At 41.0% G+C, this 25,791-nt stretch overlaps 1 protein-coding gene across 2 annotated transcripts in view; it reads right to left on the bottom strand.

Annotated features, from left to right (window-relative positions):
* WLS (Wnt ligand secretion mediator) overlaps positions 1 to 16,986 on the bottom strand; it is a 54,484-nt gene extending 37,498 nt beyond the window's left edge. The window contains exon 1 of one of the 2 annotated variants that reach the window (XM_067467837.1): positions 16,668 to 16,986. In XM_067467837.1, the coding sequence (XP_067323938.1) occupies positions 16,668 to 16,773 (106 nt within the window). In that variant the 5' untranslated portion in view covers positions 16,774 to 16,986. The remainder of the gene's footprint in view (positions 1 to 16,667) is intronic. The other variant, XM_067467836.1, reaches the window with a different exon arrangement.
* Positions 16,987 to 25,791: the final 8,805 nt, after the last annotated feature.

Genomic DNA, 25,791 nt, shown 5'->3' with positions numbered 1-25,791 from the left:
TAGCATACAATCCCTGACAAATAGTAACATGCATAAGTGGTTGAATTTTCACAGCTGTTACTTTACTTGGGAGGTTACTATGGGCTGCTAATATGAAGGTAAGACAAGACATCTAAAGTTAGGATGAATTCAGAGAGGGTAGCAGGACAGGGGGAGTTAACATTTTCTGAAGAGCACCTTTTGTTTAACTGCTTCAAAAACAAAAGACCTCACAGAGTTTTATCTCAAGAGCATCTCTGGAATGTCTGGCTCTTCTTAATGCCTGGATCCAAGTCATTCATGCACAGGGATGGTGGTAACCTTCCCTTTTAGAAGTTGGATGGTTTGTTAGGCAATAAAACTAAAAGCTGCTTACCACAGTTCAAAGCAAATGTAGGCAGAACAAAAGACCAGGGAAGTGGAGGGCAGGGAGAGTCCAAATGTCTTTAGAATACAGACAAAGTTTCCACATCCAAATAACAGAGGCTGCCTTTCTTAGTACTTCTTGCTCTCTAGCATTCCATGTTTCTGTTAGTGTTATTTGAACATAACCAAAATGTTCATACTCAAGTATTTTGTTCACAATCTTACTGAGGTCTCCATTTTGCTAAATGATGCAACCTCTGTGATTCGCTGCAAAACTCCTCTGCAATTCATTTAAAAAGCATTTTGCCACTAATAAAAGTTTATTTTTATTTATTTATTTATTTGGCTTGTATACCGCCACTCCCAATTTGGCTTGGAGCGGTTTACAGCAATAGATTAAAAACAATACAACCAACTTTAAAATACAATAAAACGAGAACAGACATAGTCCCGAGTTATTCACCCATCGAAAGCTTGTCGGAAAAGAAAGGCTTTACAGGCTTTCCGAAAAGCAAGTAGCTCTCTTTATGTACCCTCAAAATACATTTTTCTTCTGGAAAATAAAAAGAAGATAAACACACATCACTATTCTCTCTTTTCTGTGTAAATGATGGCCATTAATGGGTTTACACAGAGAAGGTACCATGACATGAATTACAGTCCACTGCATTGAGAAAGTGCCCTTGTTCTAGGGTGATATTACAGTCAAGTTACTTCACCTTTCCTCATTGGTAATTCTAAATTCAACTGCAAATAATATTAATTGCCTGGAGAGAATAGAGGCATTATTTGCTTAGCATGATAGCACATACCCGGCTTAGTTACTTATTTTTAGACTTTATTCATTTATATTTCATGTTTCCCCCAATATTGGGATCCAAAAACAGTTTACAAATGTTAAATTTGTTGCTGTGTATCTTCCAAGTTGTCTGATGTAGATCAACTCTACAGTGAATCTATCATAGGTTTTTCTTGACAAGATTTATTAGGAGAGGGCTTGGGTTTGCCTTTGTCTTCCGATGAGGCTGAGGGAGTGCAACTTGCCGAAAGTAACCCAGTAGGTTTCTATGGTTGAGTGGGGATTTGAACCCTGGTCTCAAACCATGTCACTATGGTGGCTGTCATACATAGGTAAAAATACATAAAAGCTCTTGCTAAAGTATTATTTTTGTAGTTATTAATGTTATTTTTAATATCACTTTTCTCCCAAAATTGGAACTCAATATTGCTCTTTCTCTTTGCAGATGAGCTGAGAGATCTCTTCCATGCATGCAATTAATACGCAAATAGCACTTTACGCAAAGTAGAAAACTTTAAAAACCATATGATCAGAGCAACACTGGATTTAAAAAAATCAAAGGGTGCATATGTACATGTTCAACTCTCCTTATCAGTCTCCCTAAGAGAGGCAAAGAATTAGTCAATGAGCTTTAAGACCTGCTACCTCCGCTACTCTTGATATTATTTTCTCTAGATATTTTTCTGTAATAAAATAGATTTTGAAGAGATAGTTGTTCATAGGAGGTAACCTCATTCTGCCTGATCTTACACATTAAAAGGAAGCCAGAATTTTGACCAGAACCAGAAGGTTATGATACAAGACTTGGCATTTTTTCACTAGGACTTGCATGTTCACAGCTAGCCAGCAGTGGTTCTGAAATCAAAACCATGTTCTTCCAATGGAAAAGTTCTATGCCCTGGATATTTACTAGCATCCATAAATAAAGAAGCCCTATTTTGTTCATAGATTATACTGAGAGCCAGCGAACTATGTGTTTGGCTAAAGGTGTGCAAGTGTGTGAGCTTTGTTGATTCACATTAACCTCGTTTCATTCCCTTCTCCAGCAAACATGGACAATGTTCCAGAAGATCCCCAGATCCTCCAGACCAGAGATATGATAAAAGGCTGCAGTGTAAATCGGCCACTTTTCATCTTTTATGGATGGCAAACAAAACTGAAAATGTTTGCCTATATTTACTAGGAAGGGCTGAAAGAACACCCAAAAACAGTGGTTCTGGAAAAGTGGTTATTTATCCCAACCCGGAAATGCTCATGGTTGCTGTTAAGTTTCTTAGGTATCTTGTAAGCATACTAACAGAATTCTTATTTCTTAGTGTATGTTTCTGCAAGATTAGTTAACTCAGATCCGAGCCTGAATGTTAAGAAGACACTTGCCCTGTAGCGATACATTTGGATATGGCAGGCAGCTCTGCTACAAATTTGAATGTATAGCTCTCTAGCACTTTATCCCCTCAACTAAACCCTGCTGCAATGATTCACAGCCCCCAGGCCACAGATTTGGAAGAAGCAGGCTTTCTTTAAGAAAGCTGTGACAAGAACTACTGCTTCTCAACGTCTATTTTTTTCCAGATTTGAAATGTTTGGGATTCTCCACTTGGTTCCAAAGGCAAAAAATAAAGACCGCTTATACTGCACCTGCAGCCACGGGGGACTCAGATCTTTTTCTATCTCAAAGTATAAGTTTGGAGTGGTTGTGTCCGTAGGGAAAAGGGAACCTTTTTTGTGGTTGGGAGTGGAGAGGTGAGCCTTCTTGTGACAGAAGACTGCAAAATCCCAGTATTGGTCCAGTATTGAGCAGTAAAATTGTACTAAAAAAGAAAAGAGGACAGGTACTTGAGGGATGGATGTTATGTGTATGCATATTAAAGGTAAAGGCTTCCCATTGACATTAAGGTATAAAGGAATAACTGGCTACTCAAGAAGCATGGCTGCCATCCAACTAATGGTGTCACATCTATAGTTTCTTCTCTCTCTGCTTTAATGTGTTATAGTATTGTAATAAAGGCAAACGTTTCTCCTTGATATTAAGTCTATTCATGTCCACCTCTGGGGGGTGGGGTTCATCTCCATTTTTAAGTTGAAGAGCCAACGTTGTCCATAGATACCTCCAAGTTCATGTGTCCGGCATGACTGCATGGAGCGCACTTACCTTCTCGCCGAAGCGGGACCTATTGATCTACTCACATATGCATGTGTTCAAACTGCTAGGTTGGCAGAATCTAGGGTTAAAAATGGGAGCTCACCCCATCCACAAATTCGAATTGCCAACCGTCTGATCAGCAAGTTCTGCAGCTTAGCAGTTTTTGCATACATCTTGGTATATAACCTCTGGGCCAAAATAAGTTGTGTTAGTATTGTGTATTGTCTACCTTAACACAGCAGAGGGAATAATCTGTCATTATCCCTCAGGCAGCAAATATCTTTTGCCAGGCCTCATGAGAATGCAAGTAGGTTCCTCTGACTACATCTCTCCAGTTTTTCCTGGGATCCATGTCTAAAGTAAATTTTACAGTGCAATAGCAGCTATCGAGCTCCACAGTTACAGCTTCCTCCTAATTTAAAATAATGCTGAGAAATCATAATGCATCACACATTTTGAGAACTGGTGTTCGCTGTATAAGTGGCACACAAAAGATAATGGTTTATTTTTAAGCTATATACAAACTTGCAGATATTTTTTTAAAAAACTCAACAGAGGCAACCAGAATTCTTCCCCTCATTTTCCACAACTCCTTTGGTATTTCAGATTATTTCCTGACCCTTGTTTCACACCCCAATGGGTTCTTTAGAAAAATCTCAATTGCATGGTGTCTACACTGATTAAAACTTGAAGCCTATGACCTCATGCGATGCTAACGACTCCCATGCTCCAAGAGCACTCTGCTTTTCTGTCCAATTACTCCCTTCTGTGCAGAGTTATCGCCACCAAATGAGTGCATACAATGGGCTTCTGCTTCATTACACTAACCAACAGCAGGATAGGAATAAACAAGCTAATTTATCATCCTAACCTCCTCTCCTCACAGGCTTAGATCTCAAGAACCACTCTCTTCTTTGAGAAAGAATTTAATAACCTAATGTGAAATTCCATATATATATATATATATATATATATATATATATATATATTTGCATTTCAGCCATGCTGCTATTAGCTACTGTGACTTACTTTTAAGGTAGTGATTACACCAAAAAGAAGCTTACAACAGGGACAACTCCTATGAAATCTACCAAACGTATTTTCTGAATAAACATGTTTAGAAGGTAGTGTTAGGGGTTTTGTTAATTGAGGTGTGTCTATGCCAGTTATGCAAACATGTGCAAGCTTATAGGTAGGCAAACAAGTACTATACATGTATGTATGTACGTATATCAGAAAGACAGGCACGAGTACGCAATGATGCAGTAGAAAATTTTGCATCTAGTTTAATAAACTATGTCCTAAATCTATTTGGTAGCTCCTGAAAGGCTAGTTCATTGAATAAATATAATTACTTAAACGTTAATTTAACAAGTTCCAAAACTAAATTAGATTTAAGCCAGGGGTGGAACTATGGATCTTCCATAGTTTGCACATTCCAGCAGCTCTAGATATCCAGCCAATGAGAAAGAATATAATCCAACATTTGAAAATACTCTGGAAATCCCTTTCAATGAAGTCCAGGATTATTCCATCTTTGCTTCTTTTCAGTGGCAGGTGAGACATATAAAATGATTTTTTTGCTTCATATTGCTTTTATTCTTCATTTTAATGTAATGTTTTTAATGGCTTTAATGTTGCCTTTAGCTTTAAATGAATTTTTGTGCTTTTTAACTATATCTATTTTTACTATAATTCTATTTTGTAAATTGCCTCGGTCCCCAATATGAGAAAATGGAGCAGTATGAATAGACAGATTTGAAGAGTCATGTAATTTCCAACTCTGATAGAACCAAATGAGTGAGACATTTTGGATAATTCCTAAGGTTGCTGCAGGTAATGCACATGTAATGTAATATCTCCTAAATCTATCTTTTTAAATCTAAATAGGGCAAAAGTTATACCCTCACAGATGTTGAAGATTGCTCACTAAATTGGAAATGAATATACTACTGTGTTCAACAGAGAGTCAGCATGGTGCAATGGTTTTAGCATTGGACTAGGTCAGACAATGGGACACTAGTGTTTGAATTCACACTCGACCATGGAAATCCAACTGGTGACCCTGGGCAAATCACATCCCCTCAGACTCAGAAAAAGGCAAGGGCAAACCACCTCTGAACAAATTCTGACAAGAAACCCCCTGACTGGTTCTCCTTAGGGTCACCGGAAATGGCTTGAAACCACAAAATTGTAACAAACAAATGTGTTTCAACATATATGCGAAACAGTTATTAAAGGAGATCAATTAATTGGTGCCTTTCCGAATTAAATAATAATACACTTTATTTATATTTCACTTTATCTCCCCAAAGAGACTCAGAGTGGATTAGAGTTTACATAAGGCAAACATTCGATACCTTTTCACACTATGAACAAGGACATACATAAAGGCCTTCCCCTTTCCATCTCTGGCATCTGGAGGTGATGCTTAGCTCCAGCGATGGAGAGGTGCTCCTGTTCCATTTTTCCATGCTGAGGAGCCTGCTATCCATAGATTTCTCCAATCGTGTTGTTGGCATGTCTGCATGTGGCACCCTTATACCTCCCCGATGAGGTGGTACCCACTGATATAATCACATTGCATGCTTTTGAACTGCTAGGTAGCTAGAAGCTAGGGCTGACATCCAGGAGCTTACCCTGACTCATGGCTTTGAACTGCTAAACCTCCAGTCAGCAGATTTCCTGCAGCTAGCGGTTTAAACCACTATGCTACTGATTTAAATCATGAGAATGAACCCGCTATGCTAATGGTTTAAATCTTGAGCAACAATTGAATCTACATTTCACTAGGAAGATCAAGAATAATCATCATTAAGTCCTTTCACAAGGACTGACACTACCTATTTGGTTTATGGAAGGTCTATCTTATTCCATGCAGAGACAAAACTGAAGAAGGCGGGGAACAGCAATCAAAGTAAAATGTGACTATATTTTATTCTTTGGGGCCTTTTTTTGTTCCCTCTTCACACACTGCCAGCCGTCCTGTCAATGGAACAGGCTATAATTAGAAACAAATGAGCATTTTTCAGAGAGAACCAGGAATATTAATGCAAAAAATGAACAAGATAAAGAGAATGTGTTACAATATACGAGCTTCCAGATTCACTATCAAGATGTACTTATGACAAAATATAGTATGATCTATCATATAGTTCAACTTCAAAACTACCTTAATTCAAACTACATTAAAAAAAATGTGGTCACAAACGCACTGAGATTGCAAAAAGCTTCAGGGAACAGTAACTGACTGTTTACTTTTACTCAACAATCAACCCACCCACATTTTTTTCACATTTTACCATGCTTCTTAGACAGGTTATGTGACTTGAGAAAGGACATCACAGCCAAGACCAGTGAAAAGTAAAATGCAAGTCCCAAATACTTTTGTTTGGGAGGCACATCATTTTTTTTTAGTTCAGAAAAACTTGATTCTTCTGAAAGACTTTACAGTAGAAAGTCTTTAAAAAATATGGGCAGTAATTGGAGAACTGCTAACATGAATGAGAGCCACATAGTGTCCTTCCCATTCTAAACCCAACCCATGCAGTCCTCAAAGAGATAAAATGTGTTGATAGCAAAATATGTCAAATTTTACTCTAAGTAAAAGTTTGGCTAAGTTTGGATAAACTGTTTAATCCCTCGTTCTGCTTACTGGCTTACACAGCAGTGGGGATGACCCAATGTTATTTACAAGAAGAGTTCCAGCTGTAATTTTTACCAGAAATTTACGGCATCTCTGATCATGAGCTGGCTACTGTCCATCTATAAAACAAGCATATTTAGATGGCAAACATTTCCCGTCTCTTAGGCATAATAATCTATGTGCATCTACTGCATAATGCCTGAAGGAATGTTAAAGCATTTCTGGTATGCGCCCAAAGCCTTTTCATCTCAAGGAAAGCATTTCTGTCTTATCATAGTTAGAAAATAGTTAGTTTCAGGTGAGATCAAAGAAGACAAATGCCTTCCAAGTGCTCATATCAGTCAAAACCTTTAATTTTAAAATGAGATGGTAAATTGGGATGCTGATTTGCTTTTTAATTTTGCCATGAGACTAAATAGGATTTAATCTGGATCTGCCATACTTCGTATTCATGATACGCCTAAAGGAGGACAAACATCTTCATAACATGATTTATGAAGAAAGCAACTTTTTTACTTTTGAGACTTTGTTAATACCAAGATAATAATAAGTTTTAACAAAAACATGTGATTTGAAGGGAAAAGTAACATTTTTACAGTAAACTACACTGTCAGAAGGTGAACAATTCAAAGGATGATGCTATTTTAGTGCCATTTATGCTTCTGGTATGGGGGGAATGCAGTAGCAGGAAGAGCCACCTCCACTGATCAGAGGCCATAAGGAATCTAATGTGTTCTAGGAGACACAGTATCTTATACTATATTCTTTACTTACTTAAAACTCCTTGTTCCTGATATATTTGCCCATTCATTTTCAAGAAAATCTCTTTACAGAAAAACTGAAGTAGACATTGCCTTTCCCCCTTGTTTCCTCTACCCAAATACCTACATCAGCATTTAACAACTTGGGAATAAATCGATTACTAAATGACTGAGAATTACAAAAGATAGCTGGAAAGATGAATACATCTCCATCAGCAGTATGCCAATTCTCTCACACCAGAAGCGACTTGCAGTTTCTCAAGTCAGTTCTGACACACACACAAACAGCAGTATGAATCAACAGTAGCCACAGAAGGCTACAAGGAATAGCCTTTACAGTAGCTGAAGTGTTGTTGCAGAGCTGTTTATCAGGAAAACTTGCCAAGCCTGCTAATTGTTCCTATTTAAAAATCCAGTCAAAGCTATATTTTATTCTGCCAAACTCTGGGGATTGATAGACAAGCACATTTATCATCTGCCAACTCTGGTAACTTAATTGTGAGCTGCCCCACCCCCACCTTGTTGCTGTTGTTATTTTAATTGCCTTTAAAGTCACCTGAATATATTAACCTTGTCTTCAAAACACCTTTCTCCTAAAACCAGCAACAAAAAATAACTTTAGAATGTTATTGAAATCAATAAATTAACTATCCACATGCCTCACTGATGGAGATCCACACGCCTCACTGATGGCGGAGACCGGATGAGAAACTCCCTCTTGGGCACATGGAAGATTGGGCGACTTGGAAGATGCTGAATAGGCTGCACTCTGGCACCACGAGATGCAGAGCTAAACTTAAGAAATGGGGCTACAAAGTGGAGTCCACAACAAGCGAGTGTGGAGAAGAGCAAACCACAGACCACCTACTACAATGCAACCTGAGCCCTGCCACATGCACAATAGAGGACCTTCTCACAGCAACACCAAAGTGGCCAGCTTCTGGTCAAAAATATTTACAGTAATGCCAAGTATTTTAAACTTTGTGTTTTTAAATGCATTTTAATTGTACCTTCAACTAGCTTCTGACACGATAAATAAATGATTGGGAAACTTCAATTCAACAAGGTAAATTCTCTCCCTAAAGAAATGTAGCTCAGTGTTACCTTCTGGACTCCCTGCATGCAGAACATGCCTGATTCAATTCTAATCTTCACAAACACTGAGAAAAGAATCTCAATTGAAATCCTGCCAGTCAGTGTTGCCAATAATGGGCCATCTCAACCTAAGGTAACCTCCTATGCTCTCCTTTCTCTCTGAGTGATGCCAGCTACCACTGAGAAGATGGCTCTTTTCTTTATAAGCTACAATCCTGTGCATCACTAAGGTGGATATGCAGTCAGTACAAGTACTGATAGGACAGGCAGCATCAGGAAAGAATGGCTACCATACCATTTTGTTGAATATTCTTACAATGTAGTGAAAAAGAATCAGAACTGCACATTACCAAAATGTAGCAATACAGAGTTCAATTTCCAAACCATATGTTCTGTTGTCTAGCCAAAGGAACAATGTGGTTCACTACATAATAGTTGATAGTTTTATCTCAAAACCTCAGTACTCAAAGCAACCCACAAGTTGAAGATACATTTCTGAAGAATGTGTTCACTGAAACAGGAAACCTGGATTATATTACGGTATAAAACAGTGAAGTCATCTAATCACTATGCCTAAGTCCGGGAAGCAGGAATCCTTGGTTCATCAGATGTTTTGAACTTCATTGCTAGACGTTCCAGTGAGCATGGCCAATGGTTTAGGATTATGGGAGTTGCTATTCAATGATACAGAAAATCACCAGCTCTTGAGTTGGGCTTTAGAGGATCCATCAAGACACCTTAATTTGGAAGCGGAAGACATTTTAGCAAACTAGTAGTGTTCATTACTAAATGTGTAATTGATTTTCATAGGTAGGAAAATCTACATAGAGAGGCCAACCTTGAAATAAAAAAGTATGCAAAGTTTGTTATAACATGCCTCACCTTTGCCCATAACAGCCTATTAGTGGTGTCTGGCAGACTCATGCTTGTCTAGTCTTGGAGAAAGTATTTGCAGTATGAAAAACACCTTCATAATCAGAAATATCTCCAGAATCAGAGGCTTACAGATGGCTTAATTAAAGATAGTAGTTATTTAAGTGAATCAGAAGGGTTAGATAAATACCCCTTTTTGAGACTACATCTACACTGCCATGTAGTTCAGTTTCTGAATCAAGATGATCTGCTTTGGTTTATATGGCAGTGTAGGCTCGCATAATCCAGTTCAATTCAGATAAACTGGATTCAGAAACTGGATAATATAGGAGTGTAGATCAAGCTTGAGTGTGCTATCGTTCATCTGTTAGGAAGAATTACCCAGAACATGTTTCTGAATGCAGCTAGTGTTCACAAGTTCAGATACCCCCAGTTTGAAAATATAGGGATTTTTTTAAAAAAAAAAAACTTTGATTTTGCCATTTTATACAAGGGGTGGCATTTTATTTTGACACTATATATAGTGTGATACAGTAACATGACACAATAATGTGAATGCATATTATTGCTTTAAATTGTTATTTTATGACCTTTTATACTTATTATTGATGTATTTGAATTGTTGTTTACATGATTTTAATATGTTATAAGCCGCTTTGTGTCCCATGAGGGAGAAAAGTGGAATATAAATAAAGATGATTTACTATTATTATTATTATTATTATTATTCAGCTATCCATGGATTTTGGTATTTACAGGGATCCTGGTAGAAGCCCCCAATTGATACCAAAGGGCCACTGTACACGGCAATTTTGGAGGGCTGAAGTTTCTAGAAATTTCTTCTATTCTCTTTCGCTGTAGGCAGTACTACTTGAAGTGCAGTCTGAACAAGTAACTGCTAGTTACTAGAAAATTCCCAAGAAAGAAATGGTTATACCCAACGGCCACAAATATGGCATCTGCCCTCAGCACAGTGGAAAAAAATCACTGCCAACCTTCTCCATCAGATAATCCAGAAGTCGTTCAAACAGGCATGGGCAAACTTTGACCCTCTGGGTGTTTTGGACTTCAGTTCCCACAACTTCTAACAGCCTACCAGAGCTGAAGTCCAAAACACCTGGAGGGCTGAAGTTTGCTCGTGTACGGGTTAGAATCTCCCTATAACTTCCAGAAGCTCTAGAAATGTTAAAGAGTTGCGGTACAACAACACAACCCTCATACTTGATCGACTGCATTCTGAAAAGTCATGAAGGATTTATCTGGGAAGGTTTTTGTTCTCCCTGTGTGGCAGCAGTTTTGAATGGACACAGTATGTGAATGCAACTGGCAGTTTAAGTGCTGCTTCTTAATAAATAAAACAGGGGACAAACCGGCCCATTTGTGAAGCAAAGCAAGGAGTAGCTCCTGGGACCTATCATTTGCTTGTAAGGTGTCAGGCAAGGATGGGGAGAAAAGAGATAGCAGAACAATAGGCACGCATTTTGGAACAGCAGATGGAGGAACACTTGTAGAAGCTTTAAACAAGGAGGAGCAGGCGAAGGCAGGAATGAGCTTCAAGGTTGGGAACTTAGTAAATAAAAGGCAAAGCAGTGTGCAATTTTTAGGTCTACCTCAGCATTCGTTTCTCAACCAGGGAGTTGGGACCCCTGGGGATGTCATGAAGGGGTGTCAGAGAGGTCACCAAAGACCATCAGAAAACACAGTATTTTCTGTTGGTCATGGGGGTTGGGTGGGAAGTTTGACCCAATTCTATCGTTGGTAGAGTTCAGAATGCTCTTTGATTGCTGATGAACTATAAATCCCAGCATCTACAACTCCCAAATGTCAAGGTCAATTTTCCCCAAACTCCACCAGTGTTCACATTTGGGCATTTTGAATATCCGTGCCAAGCTCTCTGGATGTAGGTGAATTACAACTCCAAAACTCAAAGTTAATGTCCACCAAACCCTTCCAGGATTTTCTGTTGGTCATGGGAGTTCTATGTGCCAAGTAGGGTTCAATTCCATCATTTCGTGGAGTCCTCTGAGGATGCTTGCCATAGATGCAGGCGAAACGTCAGGAGAAAATGCCTTTAGAACATGGCCATATAGCCTGAAAAAACCTACAACAACCCAATAATAATAAAACTTTATTTATGCATCGCCCTATCTCCCTTTGGGAACTCAGAGCAGTTTCTACATATGCAAAAAATTACAAAAGACATACAATATGAAACATAGAACATAAGCATAAACTATTAACACAACATATATATTAAAACCAATTTGGAAACCAGTTCCGCTCTTCTTTTGTGCAAGGTAAGTTATTAGGGGCCAAAATTCCGATAAAGGGCCTAAGCTGTTGGGCGGGCTGGGCTGAAGCTAGCGCAGAAAAAAGGGAAGCATGGGACATGCTCTTTGCATGTTGGTGAACTATAAATCTAAGCAACTACAACTCCCAAATGACAAAACCAACTCCCCCCCCCCCCAACCCCAAATTTGGGTGGATTGAGTATTTGTGCCAAATTTGACCCAGTGAATGAAAATCCATCCTGCATATCAGATATTTATATGGCGATTCATAACAGTAGCAAAATTATAGTTGTGAAGTAGCAACAAAAATAGTTTTATGGTTGGGGGTCACCAAAACATGAGGAGCTGTATTAAGGGGTCCATTAGGAAGGTTGAGAATCATAGAATCATAGAATCATAGAATCAAAGAGTTGGAAGAGACCTCATGGGCCATCCAGTCCAACCCCCTGCCAAGAAGCAGGAATATTGCATTCAAATCACCCCTGACAGATGGCCATCCAGCCTCTGCTTAAAAGCTTCCAAGGAAGGAGCCTCCACCACACTCCGGGGCAGAGAGTTCCACTGCTGAACGGCTCTCACAGTCAGGAAGTTCTTCCTAATGTTCAGATGGAATCTCCTTTCTTGTAGTTTGAAGCCATTGTTCCGTGTCCTAGTCTCCAAGGAAGCAGAAAACAAGCTTGCTCCCTCCTCCCTGTGGCTTCCTCTCACATATTTATACATGGCTATCATATCTCCTCTCAGCCTTCTCTTCTTCAGGCTAAACATGCCCAGTTCCCTAAGCCGCTCCTCATAGGGCTTGTTCTCCAGACCCTTGATCATTTTAGTCGCCCTCCTCTGGACACTTTCCAGCTTGTCAATATCTCTCTTGAATTGTGGTGCCCAGAATTGGACACAATATTCCAGATGTGGTCTAACCAAAGCAGAATAGAGGGGTAGCATTACTTCCTTAGATCTAGACACTATGCTCCTATTGATGCAGGCCAAAATCCCATTGGCTTTTTTTGCCGCCACATCACATTGTTGGCTCATGTTTAACTTGTTGTCCACGAGGACTCCAAGATCTTTTTCACACGTACTGCTCTCGAGCCAGGCGTCCCCCATTCTGTATCTTTGCATCTCATTTTTTCTGCCAAAGTGGAGTATCTTGCATTTGTCACTGTTGAACTTCATTTTGTTAGTTTTGGCCCATCTCTCTAATCTGTCAAGATCGTTTTGAATTCTGCTCCTGTCCTCTGGACTATTGGCTATCCCTCCCAATTTGGTGTCGTCTGCAAACTTGATGATCATGCCTTCTAGCCCTTCATCTAAGTCATTAATAAAGATGTTGAACAGGACCGGGCCCAGGACGGAACCCTGCGGCACTCCGCTCGTCACTTCTTTCCAAGATGAAGAGGAAGCATTAGTGAGCACTCTCTGTGTTCGTCCACTTAACCAATTACAGATCCACCTCACCGTAGTTTTGCCTAGCCCACATTGGACTAGTTTCCTTGCCAGAAGGTCATGGGGGACCTTGTCGAAGGCCTTACTGAAATCCAGGTACGCTACATCCACGGCATTCCCCGCATCTACCCAGCTTGTAGCTCTATCGAAGAAAGAGATCAGATTAGTCTGGCATGACTTGTTTTTGATAAATCCATGTTGACTATTAGCGATGACTGCATTTGTTTCTAAGTGTTTGCAGACCGCTTCCTTAACAATCTTTTCCAGAATCTTGCCCGGTATCGACGTGAGGCTGACCGGACGGTAGTTGTTTGGGTCATCCTTTTTTCCCTTCTTGAAGATTGGGACCACATTGGCCCTCCTCCAATCTGCTGGAACTTCTCCCGTTCTCCAAGAACTCTCAAAGATGGTTGCCAATGGTTCCGAAATGACTTCCGCTAGTTCCTTCAGTACTCTTGGGTGTAGTTGATCTGGCCCTGGGGACTTGAACTCATTAAGAGCGGCCAGGTATTCCTGGACGACTTCTTTCCCAATTTGGGGTTGGATGTCCTCCAATCCCTCATCCACTCCATCTTGCTGAGGTTGAAGACTCTCTTTTTGTGAGAAGACCGAGGCAAAGAAGGCATTAAGTAGTTCTGCCTTTTCCCTATCCCCTGTCAGCATTGCCCCATCTTCTCCTCGAAGAGGTCCTATCGCCTCCTTGTTTTTCCTTTTTCTACTGACATAAGAATAGAAGCCCTTTTTATTGTTTTTAATGTCCCTGGCAAGTCTGAGCTCGTTTTTTGCTTTAGCTTTGCGGACCTTTTCCCTACAGGTGTTGGCTATTTGTTTGAATTCTTCTTTGGTGATTTCTCCCTTTTTCCACTTCTTGTGCATGTCTCTTTTGTGTCTTAGCACAGTTAGAAGTTCTTTGGACATCCATTCTGGCCTCCTTGCACTTGTCCTATTTTTTCTCTTTGTTGGCACGGTTTGCAATTGCGCCTTGAGTATTTCACTCTTGAGAAGTTCCCATCCATCCGTAGCTCCCTTGTCTTTTAGTATCTGTGTCCACGGAATGCTGCTCAGCGTTTCCTTCATTTTTTGGAAATCAGCTCTCCTAAAGTCCAAAATGCGGGTTTGACTTGTCTTAGTTTCGGCCTTCCTTTGTACCTCAAATTGCAGGAGCACATGGTCACTTGCCCCTAAGGATCCTACCACTTCGACCGCATCGATCAGGTCCTCCACATTTGTTAGGATGAGATCAAGAGTAGCCAATCCCCTTGTTGCCTCTTCTACCTTCTGGACCATGAAATTGTCTGCAAGGCAAGCGAGGAATTTGTTGGACCTTGTACTCTTGGCCGAGTTTGTTTTCCAGCAAATATCGGGATAGTTGAAATCGCCCATGACTACTACATCTCTTTTCTGTGCCTGTTTGGTCAACTGTTGGCAGAAGACTTCATCAAGATCTTCCTCCTGGCTTGGGGGTCTGTAGTAGACGCCTACAACGACATCTTTTTGAGTCCCAGTTCCCTTGATTCTTATCCAGATGATTTCAAGCTGGTTTCCCAGATTGCTGTCTTGAATTTCTTCTGCAGCATAAGAGTTTTTGACATATAAGGCTACTCCGCCTCCTCTCCCCTTTGTTCGGTTTCTGTGAAAGAGGTTATACCCCTCGATATCTACATTCCAGCGATAGGAGTCATCCCACCAGGTTTCAGTGATGGCTATGATATCATATTTGTGGTGTTGTGCTAGAAGTTGGAGTTCGTCTTGTTTATTTCCCATGCTCTGTGCATTAGTGTAAAGACATGTGAGCCCCTGGGATCTTCCCTTGAGCTGTTTAATTGGGATTATTGTGCTTTTGGTACGTGGTCCTTGTTGTGTTTGTGCAGCCCTCCGTTTAGCCTTCTGGCGATTCCCAGACATTATGGGTAAAGTAGCGTTCGCAAGGCTGTTGTCCCCCTCCCCCGGTGGACCTAGTTTAAAGTGCGTCTAATGAGGTTTGCGAGTCTGTGAGCAAAAAAGTGTTTTCCTACTTGTGTGAGATGCACCCCATCCCTTGCCAGTAGGCCATCCTCCTGGAATAGCAGGCCATGGTCGAGGAAGCCAAAGCGTTCCTCCTGACACCATTTTCTAAGCCAGTCATTGACCTGTACTATTTTTCTGGCTCTTGTGGGTCCGTGTCTTACAACAGGGAGGAGGGATGAAAAGACCACCTGTACATTACATTCTTTTAGTATTGCTCCTAGAGCTCGAAAATCATTTGTGATCTTTTGAAACGTATGCCTTGCAGTATCATTGGTTCCTACATGAATCAACATGAAACATTTTTCTATCTGAACACACAATAGAAGTTTGAGGAAATGGTTGCAGTAACTCAGGCATGGGCAAACTTGGGTCCTCCAGGTGTTTTGGACTTCAACTCCCACCATTCCTAGCAGCCTCAGGCCCTTTCCTTTCCCCGCTTAAGCGGCTGAGGGGGGGAAGGAAGGGGCCTGAGACTGCTAGGAATGGTGGGAGTTGAAGTCCAAAACACCAGGAGGACCCAAGTTTGCCCATGCCTGCCATAACTAGACCTTGGAAAAGTAGCTTTGGAATTCAGTGGCCATGTTGGCTGGGGGGAAGTGAGATCTCCGGTTTTTGGAGGGTGGGGAAGAGGGAAATTGCGTCCCAAACTCTGAAGCCCAACTCTCCTCCCTCGCTGCCTTCCTTCCTTCCTTTCTCTTCCCTCCTTCCCTTCTTTCTGCTCCAACCCTTCCCCGCCTTTGCAGCCTGAAAAGCAACCTAATGAGAGGCAGCCGAACAAACACCCCGAGAGCCGCAAAACACCGCGAAGTGAGGCGACAAAGCACACAAACATTCCTTTCGTGGGCTGGAGCAGTTCCTATTATTGTTCCTATTGGGAGAAAGTGGGGAGGAAGGGGAGAGGAGAGTAGGACTTGGAAGAGGAAAGGAAGGAGGAGGAGAGTAGGTCTTGGAACCAGAAAGAAAAAAGGAGGGGAAGGAAGGAGGGAGTGAGGAAGAAAAGGGAAGCTCAACTTTCCAACGCCAAGTCGCCATGCTTCGAGGGCTCTTCTTTCCTCTCTCTCCCCCCCCCCTCCCCAAAAAGAGAGCCACCCGCAAACTTTTCCCCTCCTTCCCTTGGAGCAGAGGCAACACAAAGAGGGCTCTGGCTGCAGCTACAAAGCCGGGCTCATTAGATAGATCACCGAAGGAAGACCACAATGAAGAGGGAGAGAAAGCTGGGAAGAGGAGGAGGAAGAGGAAGGGAAAGTTCCCCCCCGGGAAGGCTTACCGATCAGACCTCCCACCAGAAAGGCGACGACTTGGAACACCAGCAGAATCGCCCCGACAATGCAGAGCTTCTTGGTGCTCATGTTCTCGATAATTGCCCCAGCCATGTTGGCAGAAGCAGCCGCCTCGGCTCGCTCGCTCTCTTTCCCTTCCTGCAAAAGTTGAGGCTGCGAGGGATGGAGGAGGAGGAGGAGGAGGAGGAGGAGGCGGCGGCTCAGCAGTGATTGCCCAGGCAGGAAAGCCCTCCTCGGCCAGGAGCTGAGATTGTGGCCAAGCGGCGCCGCATGTGGCCGCTTTCAAGGCGCAGGGAGGCGCCTCGCAGGAGAGGAGCCCGCCCCTCGCTCCCCCCCCTCGCTCCCCCCCCTCTCTCTCCTCCCTCGCCTTCTAAGACTGTCTTTCTCCACCTCCCTCATGCCAAGACCCCCTTAATACAGTGCCACATGGTGTGGTGACCCCCAACTATCACATTATTTTCCTTGCTACTTCAGTCATCTTGTTACTGTTATGAATTGTAATGAGAATATCTGATATGCAGGGTGTGTTTTCATTCACTGGACCAAATTTGGCACAAACACCCAATACACCCAAATTGGAATAATGGTGGGCTTAGGGGGGGGGATATGATTTTGTCATTTGGGAGTTGCAGTTGCTGGGATTTATAGTTCACCTACAATTAAAGAGCATTTTAAATGTGCAGTGTTTACAGTGAGCCCCCCAGAAAATGCTTCGGCTGCACCCAGGCCCGTAGCGGGGGGGGGGGGGCGGATCTTCAGGGGCTTCAGCCCCCCGAAACAAACTCACCCCCCAAATCAAACTCAGCCCCCCGAATCATACTCAGCCCCCCTGAATTAAATTCACCCCCTGAATCAAACTCAGCCCCCCAAATCGAACTCAGCCCCCCGAATCAAACAGCCCCCAAATCAAACTCAGCCCCCCTGAATAAAACTCAGCCGCCCCGAATCAAACTCAGCCCCCTCAAATCAAACTCAGCCCCCCGAATCAAACTCACCCCCCGAATCAAACTCACCCCCGAATCATACTCAGCCCCCCTGAATCAAATTCAGCCCCCCCAAATCAAACTCAGCCCCCCAAATCGAACTCAGCCCCCCGAACCAAACAGCCCCCAAATCAAACTCAGCCCCCCCGAATCAAACTCAGCCTCCTGAATCAAACTCAGCCCCCCCCAAATCAAACTCAGCCCCCCCCCCAAATCAAAATCCTGGCTACAGGACTGGTTGTATCCCACAAAAAGGAAAACCACCCTGTTTAGCAAGCTTTTCAAATGCTGATTTATTATTCGTCAATGTTTGATTTTTGTATCTACTTTATATATGTATATATCCAGGGTCACGCTAAAATTTCTCAGGCGGAATAAGTTGCAAGTGGGAAAAAAAGTTTAAGAAGTCTTACACTATAGTACAAGGTCTCAGCCTCAGAGGAAGGCAGAAGGCAATCCCCCCCTGAACAAATCAGGCCAAGAAATCCTTGTGACAGATTCCCCTTATGATCTCTATGAGTAAAAAATTGACACGAAGAGCACAAAAGTATGATGTACATACTTGACATTATCCCGGGCGCTATCACAACTATGTCAAATCTTGACAAAGGCTACCCATCAAGGTACAGAACCATTATCGATATATTTATAATGCACTTTTCTGTCCAAACATATTCTGGTTGCATACAGACTAATACCAACATTTGCCACAACATGTACAAACAAACCAGATGCAAATACTAACAGGAAAAGACTGTGTCAGAGAATGGGGTCCCTGTAAACACATGCTCAGCACAGGAATTTATAGTCAGTTCCAAGAAAACAAGTGACTTGAAGGAACACACAAAAATATTCACCCATCCACCTTCCCACCAAGTGTAAGACTACTTTGAAACGGTAGTCAGAAACTTTGCACATCTACTCCAGTCTACTCCAAATAACACTGTAAAAATGAACAGACACAATGAAAAACAAATCTCACCATGTTAGATGCAGTCTTATACAAAAGCAAACCTGATTACTCATGGTAGGATCAAGTTCTGAATTAATGAGCTTAGATCTGTGCCACTCATGCACTAATTGATAGGATGTTTATGATTCTCAGAGCTCAAGACCAATGTTACATCTCTCACAGCCATTTCAGGCTTAGATTGCCAAACATTTTTTTTAAAACCACATTCTTTGTCCTACTGTGAAGTTTCCATTTGGGCAGCAACAGAGGAAAGTAGTCACTTCAAGAGGAAGGATGTTCAAGGCCTAGCCCTCTTTCAAAACACGACTAAGTAAAGGGTGGATTGAATCAGTAAGGGTCCTTCCAGTCCACCTCTTCATTTGTCTATTTTTATTGAAAGTCAGGAGATATTGTTAATAGTTACTGATATTTCCAAGTGATTTGGTCTTTGGATTGGTTTTTGCCAATACTACAGTTTGGAAACTCAGCTATGCATTATTTTTACTTGGAAATACCAGCCAGGACCAATAAAAATAGAACAAAATACTCTGAAATATTCCATAAACCTCTCACACAGAGATGGAGGAAAGGGAGGCAGAAAAGCCCAAAATATTGGTCAGATATATGTGGCTAAGGCAGTTCCAGAACAGAAAATGAAAACTGAATGAATCCGAAAATTCAGTCTTTATTTTCCACCCTGAGTCCATATTCAAGTCTATACCTCATGATTATAATATCCGACCTAATATTTGGACTTTTCTTTCTCTCCTATTGCCTATTTATATGGCCCACCTATGATGAAGACCTTTGGAAAACTCAAAATTTCGTAACCTTTGGCATTTTTGTTGATTTGACTACTCAGCTATGCTTTGTCCTTGTTGACCACCATTGTTTAAAAAAAACAGGCTATTCTTTTTTTTCACCTAGATCATTTAAAAATTTCAGTCGGCACAAATGTTGTTACTTGCCAAGAAAAGTATTGACAATATGCTTTGTGCTGCAAATATCATTAAAATAGCTGCATTAAGTTGCCAACTAGACATTGCCAGATTCTGTTTTTGTTCAATTAACTACAACTAGAGCTGAAGAAATTAGCGGGCATTTTTCACAGCAGGGAGATACTATCACTGCTAATGTTTATATTGTTAAAAAGTGTGTGCACTGATGAGTTGTCAACTCTTATACACAGGAAAACTTCCAGATGCCCTCCTCTCTTTAGAATTCACAGTCTCACAGTTATGCAAAGCACTGCCCACTGCTTCACACTGTTTGCTAGAGATTCTTGGAGCTTCTTATGGCAGTATTTTTGGTGAGCCAAATATGAGCTGGGCAGGAAATTCTTTAACTGTGAGTTGATGATTGCAAAGGACTCATATTCATACTCGAATAAGCTGTAAGGATGTTAAGTATGATAGATTAAAATAATGCACCCCATCTTAAAAGTCTGAAATTCAAACTTAATTTGCTCTTCTAAGAAACTTGAACGCATACTCTTAGATATCCAGTGATGGTATTGGTATTGGTATTAATATCTAATGACCTGAGGAATGGTAAAAGAGGGGTATCTGTATTTCTTGCCTGGATTTCCACCCAAATTGGACATTTAAGATAATTGGACACTTAAGACTATTGTGAGCCTCTCCATATCGGGAAAAAAAACCCTGCTTGAGCTATAACTACAAAGCTTTTGATTTGAAATAAAAGAGTTCAGCGGTCAGTAATCTCTCAGCCCAAGTTAAATACTTGACTGAACAAATGTCTGCTAGCTTTATCAGATCAGGCATGGAAATTGTCTATCGTTCTACATGCACACAGAATGGATCTTAATTATCATCTTTGCCAGGAGCTGCCAGGGAGCCAGCCCAGCCTCCCTTGTCCGGGAAATGCCTGGGCAAAGTGGCTGAAAGGTGAAAACCTCTGAGATACATCTGGTTATATCCTGACAACAAATCACACACATAGTATGTGTGTATTGAGGGAGAGGGAGAGGGAGAGGGAGAGAGGATAGAATTGATACAAAAGGATATAAAGTTGGCAGCAAGTTGAAATAAAAAGATAATAGTTTAACTTTGTGGAGGAGTCTATGCTGGTGGTCTGTTTTTGATAATCCTTCTCCGCAACTGCAGAAGTTCAGAAAAGAATTTTTAAAAGATATAAAAATTATATTTTTATTCTTATTCTCTTGGAGAAACTATAAATTGTTGCTGGGGGGTATTGTGTTCGACAACATTGTAAATGGATTTCAGGGTTCAAGGGGAGAGATACTTAGACCTCACAAAATCTACCTAGTTAATAGTGAATCTCACAGTGAAACCTTGGATTGGCTCTTTAAGAATATTAATTTTACATGTAAAAGATGATAGATTTAGCAAGACAATCTCATTTTCAATCATGGATTAATTTTAAATTCTCACTTTAACCCCTTTAGATGCTGGGTTGAAAATTATCAATGGATTTGACAGTAAAACAAAAAGCAGACCTCATCACTTAATCCCTCTATTAAACAGGCTGAATGAAGTATGTGAGATAACATTTGCCATTTTCATTTTTTTAAAATTCTCTCTCCTTTCCTGGTACAGTAAAAAAGGGACTAAAATGAGTTTTCAAACTCTTCCACCTTTTCAAGATTGATACCTTTCATAATAATATAGCCTTAAGAGAACTCCTATCAGCAAGTGTTATGGGATTTCACAGTATGGGGATGCATTTGTTTGGGGAGGTTTGAAATGCATTTCTCTGCTGACAGAAATAAATGCCCTGTGAGGAAAGAGGTAGTCTAGAAGGATAATGATATGAACACCCCCTGCTGCTAAGAATATGAACAATCCATTCCAGGGCTTTGTGCATTTCGCTCTATCTGAGCTGCCAGTATGAATTTTGCTCTTTACCTCTTCTGGCGGATTCTTCCAGCACACTAACGTTATCTCACTCTCGCCTCAATTAAGCCACAGACAGTTATCTCTCACCCAAGCTCCAAATACAGAGACATGCTGGATTATTTGTATCACCGCTTCAACTGAGCCAGACCAAATGGAAATGTAGTGAAGACAGAACAGTCAATGCTAGAGGGAAAAATATTACAGATCACATAGGATGCATAATACACTGGTTTTGAAATCTTAGCACTGGCTGCTGATGAGCTGCTGGGCCCGATCCAAGGTGCTACTACAAGTGTTACTGTAAATGGCTTACAGACCAAGTACATGCACAACCACCTTCCCTAGTACTCTACAAAAACAGGATTAAGGGATGCTAGGGAATCTAGCACAAGGAACAGGTCTTTCTCAAGAGCAGTGCCTCAGCTATGGAACTACGGGCACATCTACACTGACCCATTATCCTGGGCCAGATCAGAGTGTTGAATGCAATACTTTATCCTAAATACAGCTGACAACCAGTGACCTTGTCACACATGCTGCCTGAATGATGTGGTCTTGTCACCTCCTGGTCGCGCTCACGCAGGGGGTGTGGAAACCTGTTGTCCCATTTCCTGCTCTGTTGTGGCTTTCCCTCTGCCTCGTCACATGGGGAAGCCTTTTTGCAGTGTTTCGACAGCAGTTCAGCCACAGAGCTGCCCTAGAAGTAGTTCTCTGGGGTGTGATGGGAGCCATTGGGCTCTGTGGTTGAAGAAGAAAAACCCTGTTGAACCACCTCCCTCCCCCCCAAAAAAAGAGGTAAGTGTGAAGACATCCCTTGTTAAACCAACAACAGTCAAGCCAGAAATGACACATTTGGTTTGAATACTGAAAATCAAAGTAAGCAAAGCCAAAGTCAAAAAACCAGATAGTATAAAAACAGAATATCCTTTTAATGCTGAGGTGGAACAATGGAAACTATAGCTTAGACAAGAAGCATGCCAATGTGATGTGCTGCCCAAAACCTAATAGTTCTAGTCTAGATGGTTCTGAATGATGTACTGCACAGGCACATGTAAATCCATCTGTGTGAGTCACAGAAACCAAGAATAAGAAATAAATATATTTAGAATTAATTCTTATATTTTCTCAAAACTCACCATAGGCTTTTGCTGAAGACGACCTTCTAATGTCTGAAATGAAGTTTGAATGATAGTTCCTTCCTCACTTTGCAGCCCTTGGTTCCCTCCAACTAGGCCCCTTGAAACTCCCATATCTGGAGGTTCTGGATCAAGTTATGTGTCTGCAATTAAGCAGATGAAATAACAAGAAGACTGAAGCCAGAAACTATGATTTTCATAGTTAAGAGAGGTTGATTGCATACACATTGAAATGACTATTTAATTATTGCCTTGAATATCTACAAAGCATTTTAGAGACCAGAGCCAAAACATAATCTTTAAAACTTGGAAAACTCATGTCCAGGAAATATATTAGTTCCACACCAATTCTCAAGTCACCCCACCTCCCTCTCACAAATCCTTTGCGTTTCCAAACATAATACACACCCACACATTAGTTGATGATATGGAAACAATGACATTACATTAAAAAAAGAAAGAAATACACTCTTTCTTCATTATATGCTTAAAAGTGGCCAGTGAAGAAACCTAATACATACATAGAATTGCCCTTGGATGGACATCTGACAGAAAACTACAAAGCAGCTTGGAGAGTTGTTCTCCATTTCATATTTCAAGATGTCTGTAACAGACAAATGTTAACATGGCCCAAATCCTTGCCATTGGGAGGAGTTTAAGAAAACTTTGTGATTCATGTGCAGCCTTGATTCTTCACATCAAGACCCCACTTCTTCCTTCAGAGCATTTGCTAAACTGCTAAAACTTTTAGAAATGTTGTTTTACACTGGCTAAATTACATTTTAAGGGTTATTTTTTGTATTTTGGAATTTTATTAATTCATTATATTATCATTTTCTATGGTTATATTTTGATTTCCATATTATGACTTGGTCCAGAAAGGCTGCTTATAAATACTTTCAGATTGCTAACTGTTTTGAGTAGAACACAATAAATGTACATTCACTTATCAGAAAAATAACTTTCTCAGACCAATGAAAGGTTTCAGGCTATTATTTTAAATAGGTTTTCATAGTAATCTACTTGTCTCCTCCATTCAGTGTTATATGACTTGTTTCTCCTACACTGACAACCTGAAAACAAACACACAGAAAATCAGCTGTCATTCTATGAAGAACTCTCAGCACGGATGTTTGTAAATCAGTCGAATCCCACTAAATAATGGTTTAGGGACTAGGCTTCAAATTGGAAAACAATGCCTGTTGCCAGGCCCATAGCCAGGATTTCGTTTCAGGGGGGGGGGGGGGCTGAATTTTTTTCAGGGGGGGTTTCGGGGGGGGGCTGAGTCTGAGTGAAAGAGGGTCTACCCTAGCAAACCTTCTGTATTGTTACCCCAATACATGCATATGGGATATATTGAGTATGGTGATCAGATCATGATATGAATAAACATAACAGTTTAAATAATGCACCAGTAAGGCCTTTTCGCGAACCACCATGAGAATTTCGGGGGGGGGGGGGCTGAAGCCCCTCAAGCCCCCCCCCCCCCCGGCTACATGCCTGCCTGTTGCATGACCTGCACATGTAATTTGGGAACATGAAAAGATACCATAATATAAACCAGTCTCTGTGCTCTCAATTCCACACATATGATGACCCAAACACTGGCCAACACCTGTGGCCAAAGATTAAAACAAAACCCACAGATAGGTGTACATGTAAGGAGTCCTAAATATGCCATCATTCCTGAACATCTGTTCTTGATTTTGGAAACATACTCAAAAGGTGAGTGTAAGTGTAGCTGCGATGTAGAGTATATGGGTGAACGCTAATCATATAATGGAGTTTCAAACTGTATTATAAGACAGTGTAGATCTAGCTGTAGTCAGAAACATGTGGTATAAAGTGAAATAAATGACATTAAATTAATTAATATATGAATCATATGTAAAGTAACTAAGACCCACTCTTGAATGATATATTATTCTGATAAAATGAAACAAAAATTAATTTGACTATTAAAATATGCAGCTGAATTAATACAGCGAATACATTCAGATTGAGATTTTCTTTACTTCAAACAAAACAGCTTTCATGGAAATTCAACAAAATGCCTTAGTTGTTTTTATAAAAAAGCATTTAATTACAAAACATCTTTGAGGTTATTGTCATGACTATGGCAAGCTCCTGTGAAATAAGCTAGTGCATAAACAAAAAAAACCCAACAACAATAAATCCCTAATGGAGTTGATCAAGCAAGATGCCTGGCTTATGGAATCTGACTCTGGGGAAGTAATATGACTAGAAAACATCAGCATTATGCACAGCTGAACTGCATGGCTAAAAAAAAATATCACTGGTTATAATGAAAGGCACATTTACTGTGGACAAGTTCTTACTCCCCCCCCCCCCCATGCACTAAATAAGATTGCTGCATATACGAAAAACAGACTGGAAATGTTTAATTAAGAGCTGTAAATCCTGATGAAACCTTATTTTTATTTATTTACTTATTATTTACTATATTTATATTCCACCCTTCTCGACCCAAAGGGGGACTCAAGACGGGAACTTGCAACTATTAAACTTTTGTAAAGGGGTTGGCAGTTTTAGAAATGTTAATACTGTGAATTGCTGCCCTTTGTAGAAGCTGGGAAAACCTTCATAATCCATTCCCCAAGGGTGCATCCAGGCAGCCCTTTAAAAGCAGGAGCTCCCTTATTTTAAAGTGGGGCATCCAGATGACGTCTCACAGAAAAATTCATTCATTCATCACAAAGCAGGAAAACTCTGCTTTGTAGTGAACTAATTTGTTAGTCGGTATGTTCCACGCTTTCCTGGAAGTCGCAGGGCAAACCCACTATGGTCGCTGTCTGGACTGGCCAATCAGAAATCCCAGGGGGCCATCTGCACAGCCATCTTGCATCATCTGGGCTGAATAAGACCTGGGAAATGTGAGAGGGCTCTAACCTCATCCCCAACCCCCCCAAAAACCCCTTTAAAATAAAAAAAAATTACCCGGCCTCCATTAGTGTGGTGCGAGAGCTCTCTTGGCGCATAGGAATGATAGCTTCTGCCCCCCTTCTCCGGGTGCATCATTCCTATGCTCCAGGAGAGCTCCTGCACCATGCTAATGATTTTAAGGGGGTTTGGGGTCAGCTTGGGGAGGGGTAGGGGCTGCCTGCTGGTTCCCCCAGTAGATACCGGAAGAACATGTAGAC

This window comes from Anolis sagrei, chromosome 4 (genome assembly GCF_037176765.1).
Source record: "Anolis sagrei isolate rAnoSag1 chromosome 4, rAnoSag1.mat, whole genome shotgun sequence".
NCBI classification, from domain to species: Eukaryota; Metazoa; Chordata; class Lepidosauria; order Squamata; family Dactyloidae; genus Anolis; species Anolis sagrei.
The sequence above is the reverse complement of the archived record's forward strand: the minus strand, read 5'-3'. Positions and strand labels throughout refer to the sequence as shown.